Genomic DNA, 11243 nt, shown 5'->3' on the forward strand with positions numbered 1-11243 from the left:
CGCGCTCCCACCCGCCCTAGGCGTGGGGGCGCCTTTGTCTTCGAGCACGAACCCAGGCACCCTGCGCAAAGTGCCAGCGCACGAGAAAGCCTGGAGCACCGAGTCAGACAACCGGGAACGTGTCGCCAGCGCCACGGCTGTGCCACCGACTGTCCTCCTGGAAGGGGCCCCGGGACTCTGGGAAGTGAGGTTCAGGCACATTCGACCCACCTTTGTTTATGGAGAACCTTTGTTTATGATCCCAGGGAAAGCAAAGCTGCTAATTGAAAAACAATAATATGAGCGTGTCTTTAGCTTCCTAAAGGGAGAGGTTAACAGCTGCGAGCGCCTGCGAGGGGAGGGGAGGGGAGGGGGGAAGGGAGGGGAGGAAAGGAGGGAGGGGTGCAGTGAGCTAAGAGCCGCCGGGCAAGGAAACGCGCCTCGGGGTCCCCAGCGAGACACGTGGGCCGGCTTGAACCTTCAGAGCCGCGGGCGTGGGTCCCAGGCGGGAAAACCTCCCGCACCCCGCCCGCTCCTTCTCCGTGTCTGAGTTCCTGTAAATCCGAAGGCGCGTGGGTCACCGACGACAGCGTGCGCTGCCTGTCCCAGTGCGATGTGAACCTCGGGCAGTGACTTTGGAAAGATACCGCTGGGCCACCTTTCATCCTTTCCAGGTGAAAATGCAGACGTTTCTCTGTCGCCCTCACCCTGCCTTTATGAAATAAGGCGTCCAACTGTTCTGATATTACCATTCAAAAACAGGTTCTGTGGCGAACCTCATTTGTGAATCTATTACAGAGATTAATAGATTATTTCTCCTTTTTCAACTAATTCTCAGTGGGGAAATTTAACCATATGGTAGGGAGAGAATTAGAATTTCATCACATTAGAGCAAAATGTAATGAAAAGAGTCCAACACCTGGGGCCAACTCTGAAAGACACAATTAAAAGGTTTTTAATGAAACCAGAGAAACCAAAAATTTCATAGCCTTCAGTAATTCTGCCACATAAGAAAGATTTATTGGAGGTGTTGGGAAATAGTTTTTACTTATGTCAGGAGGATGAAAACCAGCCGCTAAATACCATGTGCTCCCAGACGTTGAAACCAGGAGCTAGAGGACCGCGTGTACCATTTCACATCGCGAAAGAAGCACTTGTTTTCATAGTTCTCCCTTTACTGACCCTCCAAGAACAACTAAGGCAGATCCAGATGTCCCCTGAATGGCTTCTTAGCTGGCAGTTACGTTTCCGGATAAATAAATATGCACAAATGCCCCGACTTTGTGGGTGAGCGGATTTGAGTGCTGGCTAGGTTGACTATTTTGGGGGCGGGGCGGGGGGTGACACTGAATTTTACTCTTGAAGGAAGTTTGAGAAACCGGTTTCTTGTTTAGAAAATAATCTCCCTCACTGTAGCAGATATTTGCAGATGGCTCAAAAGCACCCCCCCTTCCTATTTTTTAATCTAATGGGCTACATAATCAATTTCATTTAGCCTCTTTTTTTTTTTTTGCATCCGGTTGGAAATGGGGAGGGGTGTGTGTGTGAAAATAAGACGGTGTGTTCAAGAGGAGCAGTTGCTTCGCTCTCTAATAAACTCAAGGGAGAATTTGGGGCAAGCCAGCGGGACACCACCTACCCCCGCCAAGTCCCATCTCCAAATCTAACCCGGAGTCATCCTGCAAACAAGGGTGGAGTGTTATTCTCGCCCGGAAGGGTAACTTGGCACAAGCTGAGCCAGCAGTGGCGAGGGAAAGGCAGTGGGGGGTGGGGTGGGGTGGGGTGGGGTGCAGTGGGTGGGAGCGTCTGCCTTGCACGGGACTCTCGGGCTTCGCCGCCGAGCTACAATTTGCTGCAGGAGCAAAGAACATCCTCGGCTCTAAGTAGGGCTTTTAGTGTGCTCATTGATGAGTGAAAGTCGCCACACATGTCAAGCTAAAGGCAGTTGTTGGGTTACTAACAGGACCCAGCGCCTTGCAAACATATGCGCTAAGCTGTGTATACAGATGGCAGGCAGAATAATGGAGCAGGCGCCTTTTATAAAGCTCTAGCTGCTGCCTGTCTCCAGACCTGGGAAATGAAACTATTCAGACTCGCGGCCAGATAGCGCCTGCGATTGTTTGTTACCGTTTTAATCCTATTAATTAAAACGTTAACCTGATTGGGTAGAAAGCGCTGTCCCAACAGGCGAGTCTTCTTCATAATAACCTACTCAGAGATAATGATGTAAAAGACTCCCCCGTCTGTGGCGGCGGCTGGTTGATGGGTCCGGAAATCTCTTGAAGGTGAATCCAAGCAAGATAAACGGTGCGGAGAGGAGGCGCCGGGCTGGGCTCAGAGCGGCGGCGGCGGCGGCGGCGGCTCGACTCCCTCCGCGCCCACCCTCCCACCATGCGGGGCCGCGGCCCATGGTGAGCCCCAGCAGCCAGCACCATCGGCTGGAGACGAAGAAGAAGAAGAAGAGGCGGCGGCGAGCGCGGGGGAAGGCGAAAAAGAAAAAGAAAGAAGGAGACCGGGCTGCAGGCAGCGCGGGGACCGACGCGCGCACCAGCCCCGGAGCCCGGCTCGGGCGCGTTGGCGGCGCCGCCTGACTCGGGAGCCGAGGCGGCGGCGGGAGCCGGAGCGGGCGCGGCGAGCCGGGGCCGCGCGCCGGCGCCGGGCCATGGAGCGCGGGCTGCACCACGGCGCGGCCGCGGCGGGCGAAGACGACCTCTTCCTGCACAAGAGCCTGGGCGCCTCCACCGCCAAGCGCTTGGAGGCGGCTTTCCACTCCACGCCCCCGGGCATGGACCTGTCCCTGGCGCCGCCGCCTCGGGAGCGCCCCGCGTCCTCCTCGTCGCCTCTGGGCTGCTTCGAGCCTGCTGACCCCGAAGGCGCAGGGCTGCTGCTGCCGCCGCCCGGGGGAGGTGGCGGCGGCGGGGTGGGCGTCTCCGGGCTCCTAGTGGGCTCTGCTGGCGTTGGGGGCGACCCGAGTCTGAGCAGCCTGCCGGCCGGGGCCGCCCTGTGCCTCAAGTACGGCGAGAGCGCGAGCAGGGGCTCGGTGGCCGAGAGCAGCGGCGGCGAGCAGAGCCCCGACGACGACAGCGACGGCCGCTGCGAGCTGGTGCTGCGGGCCGGAGGCGCCGACCCGCGGGCCTCCCCGGGCGCGGGGGGCGGCGGCGCCAAGGCGGCGGAGGGCTGCTCCAACGCCCACCTCCACGGAGGCGCCAGCGCCCCCCCGGGGGGCCCGGGAGGAGGCAACGGCGGCGGCGGCGGCGGCGGCGGCGGCAGCAGCAAGAAATCCAAAGAGCAAAAGGCGCTGCGGCTCAACATCAATGCCCGGGAGCGGCGGCGGATGCACGACCTGAACGACGCGCTGGACGAGCTGCGCGCAGTGATCCCCTACGCGCACAGCCCCTCGGTGCGGAAGCTCTCCAAGATCGCCACGCTGCTGCTCGCCAAGAACTACATCCTCATGCAGGCGCAGGCCCTGGAGGAGATGCGGCGGCTAGTCGCCTACCTCAACCAGGGCCAGGCCATCTCGGCCGCCTCGCTGCCCAGCTCGGCGGCGGCGGCGGCGGCGGCCGCTGCCCTGCACCCGGCGCTCGGCGCCTACGAGCAGGCGGCCGGCTACCCGTTCAGCGCCGGGCTGCCCCCGGCCGCCTCCTGCCCGGAGAAGTGCGCCCTGTTCAACAGCGTCTCCTCCAGCCTCTGCAAACAGTGCACGGAGAAGCCTTAAACCCACTCCCGAGGAACACCAGACCGACCCCAGCGCTAGAGGAAAGCAAAAAGTTGCCCCCGCCCTGCCCAGTTTATTTTGGCCGTCTCGTAGTTGCGAAACACTTGCAGAGCAAACAAAGCAGAGGCGAGGACTGGGACTTATCAGAGACAAGCGGGACATTTAGCTTTGACAACCCCAGAATCTCGGTCTTTGGGGCGGGGAGGGAGGGATGAGGGAGGTGGAGTTGGGATGGAGTATGGATGTTTAATTTTCTCGGAAAGTGGCAACTTTGGTGGCAGCCTAGACCACGAGGAAGCAAAGTCTACCTTTATGGTGAAAAATAAGTTGAGAAATAGTAGCTTGGTTTTTAAGGCTTGGAGAATATTGAATGGCAAACTACTAATATTACTAAATATTTGTGAATTTGGCTAGTGTTGAGAGGAACCGGAGTCAGGGCTTGGGTGGCATGTCGGACGGAATATTCTTTCAGACAAATCAGAAAGGGCACTTGAAAATAAATTTGATTCTGAGCCAGGAGAAAAAAAAAAACTTGTAATGTAGACTTATTTAAGTGAAGAGAGACACGTTGCTAAGAAAGACTTGTATTATTTTTTATTGTCTCTGAACTTTAATTCTGTGAAAATGCTCAAAGTTTTGGCGAGCGTGATATAAAAACTGACTGGCTGAAAGAATTGCATTTAAAAAATATTTATGTGCACCTTGTTACTTTCCACTTTGCAATGATGTATAACAATTCATGGTATTTATTTGTTATTCAATGAGCCTTCCACGTCGACGATATTTATCATGTGTTAAGGTCACGGGTCTTACGTGCAGATTTTTTTTTAATGCCTCTAAAATTCTGTTTATAGATTAACTTATACTGTGTGCCAAGTGTTTAAAGGGTTTATTTGCCAACAAGTATGAAGAAAAATTATTGATGTTTCTGAGCTGCTTAGATTTTATGAAAGGTCACCTGGATATTTTCAGTTGCATCATCCCTGTATTTAAATTGAGCTTTAATAAATTGCTTCAGTCCAAAAATTACAGGAAAGGTGTATTCTTAATTGATGAATGAATTGATCTCTTTTTTGAAAGGGGACTCCTTTGCATTCTAAAAGGGAAATAGCTATTTACTTTTTCAAGACATCACAGCAGTAGATCCTGTAAGTGAGAACATGCTAAGCAAATATTTTTCCAGGCTGTGTTATGCATTTTAAAGGTCTAATTTAATTAGTCTTAATATATATGTAACTTATTTTAACTGTGGAGAATTATTTAAGTTAAAAGACTGGTTTGATTTGCCTAAGGTGTGAAATCCTTTGTTATTTTTCTAAAAAAAATAAAATTTAAAAAGAAATAAAACTGAAGAAGAGCGAGAAGCTGTTTACCCAAAGTGAGCTTTCAGTTTTAGTTTGCATGGCTGTTTGCCTGCCTTTCTGTCCTATGAAAATCAAGAAAATCTTTTTAAAAAATGGAATCCAGCTATTTTCCACTCCTTGCAGATAATACAAATTCAGTTTGTCAGGCTGGATGATGAGTTGGAACCCGTGATGAATCTGTTGAGGGGTTTGGGATGTGTAAAGAGTGATTGATATATATATATATATAAAATAGGTCAATCAGACTATGACAGCTATGTATGATCATTTGTATGTGTATCTATGTCAGAAAGAATCTTTATTAAAATATTTTGATCAAACATTTTACTATGCTGTGCTTTGTGGAGGGTGCAATCACCTCTCTTCTGTGTTACTCTTTGCTTATAAGGTAACAAAAAGGAAAGGAGTTTCAGAAAAGGTGTAACTGAAGTTTTGGCATGGGTGCACAATTAGGAGTAGTCCTAGTATTAATACTTTCCCCTTTCTGGGCCTGGTCAGTGGAGATGAGATAAAAGGGGTTACTGGCCAGACCAAGAAGAGGTCAAGAGTCCCTGGCTGCTGGCAGGAACTTTGAAGGCCATGCTCTTCCTGGAATACTTTCCCCACTTGCATGTTATTAGCCAGGCCGGGGCCCATCAAAGAGGATGAAGTTTCTTAAAGAGTGTTTATCAAAAATATCTATCTTAAACTGCCAAGGGAAAGAGACGAATTTGGATTCTCTGAGCACTGATTTTATTGTGGCTTTCCACTCTTTTATGAAGGAAAAATCAACCAGGTTGAATTACAAGTGTAAGTAGCACCCATAGAGATTTCCAGAATTTTCAAGTGTGGCTTGTTAAGGAAATGTTTAGGGACTCTGTTTGGATTGTGCTGCACCTTGGTTCTATTCAAGGATATCTACATAGGCTTGTAGTTGGACCTTGATACTGCCCTCAAATCTTGAAGGGTTGAGTTTTATTGTGGAGGAGTCGGTGGTGGTGGTGATTCTGGTGATGGTGAAGAAGTCATAGTGTTTCTCTGTAACCAGTACCCTATGCATTTTGGGCAGTATAGCCTGAGCTCACAGTGACTCCCAAATTGCTATCAGTGGGGGGGAGGGGGTGATGGAGGGAGAATATTTTCTGCTCCACTGGCCATCAAAAAAGATTAATCAGAACCTGTAACTTTTCAGAAGACATAAGAGCAAATGGTCTTGAAGCTGAAGCCCTCCCAGACTGGGGTGGGGGATGGAGGGAGGGAAGAGACTAGGGCAGGCCCCAGGCAGGAGGAGACCTGTCTCTCAGCATTTACCAGACAAAGCCTGGGTGAGTCTAATTATGATTATTAAAACAATTTCCATGACGATGTCTAATATTATGTTAATTTGAAAACAACTGTGTATGAAAACTGTCGACTATAATACCTAAATTCATTTAATGAAACACATCGTTAAGGCAATTAAACCTCCTGGATGTGATTAAGAAACATAATTACGACACTGTTCTGCACCATAATTGGGTGTCTTTAATCAAGGGGTAAAGTGATCAGCAACACAGCCATTAGTTTGTATTGTTCTGGGCCTGCTGTCCATCATCCTGATTAGGAATTAAACACAGCTACCACCAGTCAGATTTTTTTTTTTCATATTGACATTGTAGAGGACACATTTGCCACAAGATTTACTACTTAATATTTCTCATTATTAAGAGGGTTCTCTTGAAATACTTCCTATGTAACCTCTGTACTGTTCAACTATTACTAGAAATTGTACAGAATAACAAATTTCGAACTTCAGGAGAAAAAGAAATGATCATTCCCCCCACCCCCATACAACCTTTAAATAACTCACCCCTAGAGTCTGATTCCAGAAAGAGACTTGATATGGAGGGAGGAGGGGGAGAGAGGAGGGAACGCTGAGAATAAATTGAAACGTCAGACAAATAGGTACAATTATTGAAAGTAACAGGGATAATAGTATTTATTTTCATTTTGATGATTCCAGACAAATTAACCCTTTTCCAAACCCAGCAGTTAGCCAGCGCGTGTTCTTGGCATAAATGTATGAGATCTGAAAGAGCCTGGAGAAGCGTTTGGGGCAATTTACTTAGGTGGCCTCCCTGTCCTCATCACAGCCTTTCCAAAGTTTCTTCAGCAGCAGCTTTTAGAGAAAGAAAAACGGGGGGTTGGACAGACAACCCCCACCCCCGGCCATTTTCCTTCTGAGGTTTGGAGCCCTGAATTTTGGCCCAATTTGGAGAGTTGGCCCACATATCTGTGAGCCCCAAATGTTCTTCGCGGTAGGGAGCACTGCCTTCGGGACTGAGCGCTGGGGGATCGTTGTGGTCATTTTGCCCAAGTGCTCTTGGGTCAGAACCGACAGCCGGGTCCCTAAAGACAGCCGCAGGGGCCTGGGTATGTGGGCGGGCGCCGGAGCGGACTCCCGCACCCATCGTGAGCCTTGGGCGCTCCTCACAGGAGCAGGCCGCTGAGCCGATCCCGCCGCTTGTGTTCTGTAGGGAACTGAGAAGGGACAGATAGGATGAGCGAGGACCTAGGGTCCCACTTGACCTTTTACTCCCTCTTAGGTTCTATCGCCAGCTTGACTGCGGGCACCGACTGGCGCGTCAGCTGTGCGTGGAATCGTGCAGGAGCAGCAAATGATCATCTTCGAAGGCCACCTCTCCTTCTCCCCCCCGAGGGTGTGCGTGCGTGCGTGTGTGCGTGTGTGCGCGCCCTGCTCTGCGGTGCGCTGTCGCCTCTCCGCAGCTGGACATCCCCTCTGTTACGCTTACATCCCTTTCTCTCCTATCCCACCCATCACCCATCCTTACAACCCACAATTCACTAGGGAGGGCTGAGGCTCCAAAGCGGCGTTGTCCGCGCAATCTTGGCCTAGGCCACCCGAACCGAATCTATCCACACGCGCGAGAACGGGGGTTGGCTCCAGTTCCAGTGGCACCGCTTTTCCAATGTAATGACTTATGAAAGATATAATCATGTGTTAAATTGAATCCTCCGTTTAACTGTTAATGGTGTGCTCTGGGCACATTTACGTATTAGATGCTATGGTAACTAATTACCACTAGGAAAAAGGATAATACACTTCCCAGACTTTGAAAAATAATGATGAGAGTTCCCTTCCCGGCTCGCAGCACATTGCGGCGGCTCTGCCGGGCGGAGCGAGAGAGCGAGTGGAGAGCGGATAGCGTGCGCAGGAAAGGTGCATGGAAGGAGGTAATGAATCCTGGTCAAGCGAGGCTCCTCAGTAAAACCTGGAATGAAAGTGAGATCAGGTGGGCAAAAGCGGCGAGGGCGGGGGCTGTGTGTGGCTAATTGCGTCACGGTGCCGCTAAACAAAATGAAATTGCAAAAACAGAAACGTCAGCAACATGAGTAAGTTTTCTTTGAATTAAAATGAAGGGCAGACTAAATTATCCACGTGCCAAGCCATTTTTCAACAAGTAACATTTCCTGTCGTGCGAGCAAAATCAAGGAGCGGGTCTCCTGCGCGCTCTGCGTTAGCGTTAATAACCTGGAGTTGCAGGTTATACTTCAGCTTGGCCTTTCAAATCAGACTTTAGGCATAGTGGATGGAAGAACAGGAGAAAGTAGCTTCGGCTTAAGCGTAAAAACAGCTCTCAGGGTGAACTGCTTTTTCTCTCCGCCGGACCTCAGGCTCTTCGAACTATGGATGTGTTTACGAGAACTAGGATGGTGTAGGCTGTGTGGGATCCACCAACCATCGGCCCTCGGGAGAGAGGGCAAGGGTTAGTGCTGGGAACCCTGGAGAGCTGGAGAGGGAGCGGTGGTCTCCCGCAGGCCTGCCAGCCCCGGCCTGCAGACTGACACTTTTTTAATCGACGTCGGCGACACGCGAGCCCACAGCGCCTCTCCGCTCGCGCCGCGCCCCGGGAGGGCCTGGGAATCCACAGCCGCAGAGCGCCCCTTCTCCTCCGGCTTGCCCTGGACAGGCGGTCCCGGCCCCTCCGAGTCGAAAGTGGAAGTTCCTTGGGACAAAAAGCGAACTCGAGGGGCTCTGCCTCAAACTCCCTCTCGGAGGGTGTCACTAGAATTGTCACCTGCGTCCCCCCCGGCCGGGCGCGCTCACGCGCAGCTGCAGGGCTTAGAAGGCGCACCCCGCAGTTGAGCCAAAGTTGAGCCAAGCCCGGCAATTCTGCGAAAACGCCAGGGTTTTAAACCCCAAAGTGCTCTTCGCTTCCTCGCACGGCAGGGAAGCTCTTGACTCGCCTTCCCCACGGTTTGATTTGGGTTGAATTTACCACATTTCTAAAGTTACTGGTCTTTTTGATCCGTGAGACTTTTCTCGACTACTGCAAAACTACCTGGTACCCCGAATTGTGTGTGTGTGTTTAACTTTCTTTTCCTCCAGTAGTGTTCTTTAATTGGGGCAATACAGATTAGAGAGCTCTGAAAGAGAAATGACTAGGAAGGTTATACTGAAAAGGGAAAAGAGGATTTTGCAGTTACCTCCTCTCCACCCCCACCCCACCCCCTTACATATGTGATGGTCAAGCCAATCTTACAATCTTTTGATGGGGAGTTGCCTTTAATTATGCACAATGTGAATCATTCTCCTTCTCAGCTTGGGGAAGAGTTAATTCTTTCCCAAAGACCACAGTTGCCCTTGTCTTCTCAACCTGATTCACAGATGCAATAAAATATGAAGCAAATTTATGGTCTGTTTCAAGCATTTTATTGCTGTATTTTTAAATTCATATATGCATATATAAGAACTATGATCTGTGAATAATTTGAAATGCTATAGTGGAATGATACATTTTAGATAAAACATAATCATATCTTTATGTAATTGTCTCAGATTAAAATAAAAAAGAAAAATAGATTTCTAATGTGGCCCAAACTGAAAAACTAATGACAGTCATAAACTGCTAACCAACCATAAATTAACATCTTCATCAAATGCTAAAAGGGTATCAGTGGTTATATAAAGCAATTATTATTTCTCCTTATAAGTTTTAGAATAAAGTTCATGGATATTTAAAGGTTCCATTATTTACAAATGTTTCACCCTCTTAAAAGATTTTATATTTTATTAGCAGGATGGTTGCAAGTCAAATCTGTTATGATAATAGTGCTGTTTAGAGATGAGAATTTAGATTTAAACATAAAAATGCTTCATGACCCAACCTCATTTTATGCTCTATCCTGCTCTGGCAATTGCTGCAAAACTTGGTGCAAGGATTTTTCTGTTAACTACCGTTCATGTACTCTGGGAAAAGAGAAGACAATAGTATCTCATAAAGAGACAGACTCAGATTATGTACCTACCTAGTTACAGCATTAAATCTATGCTGGCTATTCAAGTAAACTCAGCCATATTTGCCATGTACAACCTTTCTGTGGTGATACAGTCAAAATTCAGGTGCCAGGTTGAGCCCATGGCTCCCCCCTGACGTCCATGAAATGACTTTTCTAACCAGGCCACCACAGAAACATGAAGAGCCACACAGGAGGAGAGAACATCCATCTATTAAATGCCTGAGGTATCAGGAATCTGTGTCAGTTAATACCTGGGTATGCATAACTAACTTCAAGTTTTCTTTTTTGGAGAAGCACCAGGCATACACGTCTTTAAAGTGTAAATTTCTCAAGAGAGTAAAATCAAGTAAAATATGGACTGACTCACCAAAGGAAGCTCTTTTAATGATTAGAATTTTTTTTTTCTTTTCTGAAAGCAAAGGAAATGATTTGGTGTAGAGAGGACCTGGGTGGCACATACTCAAATTATCCCGCCACTTAATTGTTATTTACAATATATTATTTTATACAGTATTTGTTATAGGTAATCATCTCCCAAAGTCAAGGATTAAACAAGATCTCCAACTGGTTAAGTCCTAGAACCACCTTAGTTTAAATTTGCAAGTATTGTTTAGTCTGAAGACTTTCTTCTTAAAAATGAATACTATTTTTAAGAACTTTTCTGTAAGCCTAAATTGGTTTAAAATATCTTAAAAATGGATAACTAATTGCAAAACACAGAGAAAGTACTACTAGATGTATCCTTTTAGCTTCATGAAAATAATTCAAAAGTGCTTTCAAGTACTTTAAGAATATTCTACTTGATGTATAAAACAAAGGCATTTGTAAGACTAAAAATATGGGAGTTTTTAGAAGTAAGAGATGGAGTAAAAGTAAATTTCATTTAGACATTCATTTAAAAT

General features: G+C 48.3%; 1 protein-coding gene across 1 annotated transcript; it reads left to right on the forward strand.

Annotated features, from left to right (window-relative positions):
- Window positions 1-1554: 1554 nt before the first annotated feature.
- BHLHE22 (basic helix-loop-helix family member e22) lies at window positions 1555-5381 on the forward strand. The gene has a single exon (XM_004463916.4). It carries the CDS (start codon window positions 2642-2644, stop codon window positions 3695-3697), a length of 1056 nt encoding a protein of 351 aa, XP_004463973.2. The 5' UTR covers window positions 1555-2641; the 3' UTR covers window positions 3698-5381.
- The last annotated feature ends 5862 nt before the right edge of the window (window positions 5382-11243 follow it).

Source organism: Dasypus novemcinctus, chromosome 14 (assembly GCF_030445035.2).
Source record: "Dasypus novemcinctus isolate mDasNov1 chromosome 14, mDasNov1.1.hap2, whole genome shotgun sequence".
Classification (NCBI taxonomy): Eukaryota; Metazoa; Chordata; class Mammalia; order Cingulata; family Dasypodidae; genus Dasypus; species Dasypus novemcinctus.

Coding starts and splice junctions, on each gene's coding strand:
- BHLHE22 (XM_004463916.4), top strand. CDS start 2,642: ATGGAGCGCGGGCTGCACCACGGCGCGGCCGCGGCGGGCGAAGACGAC.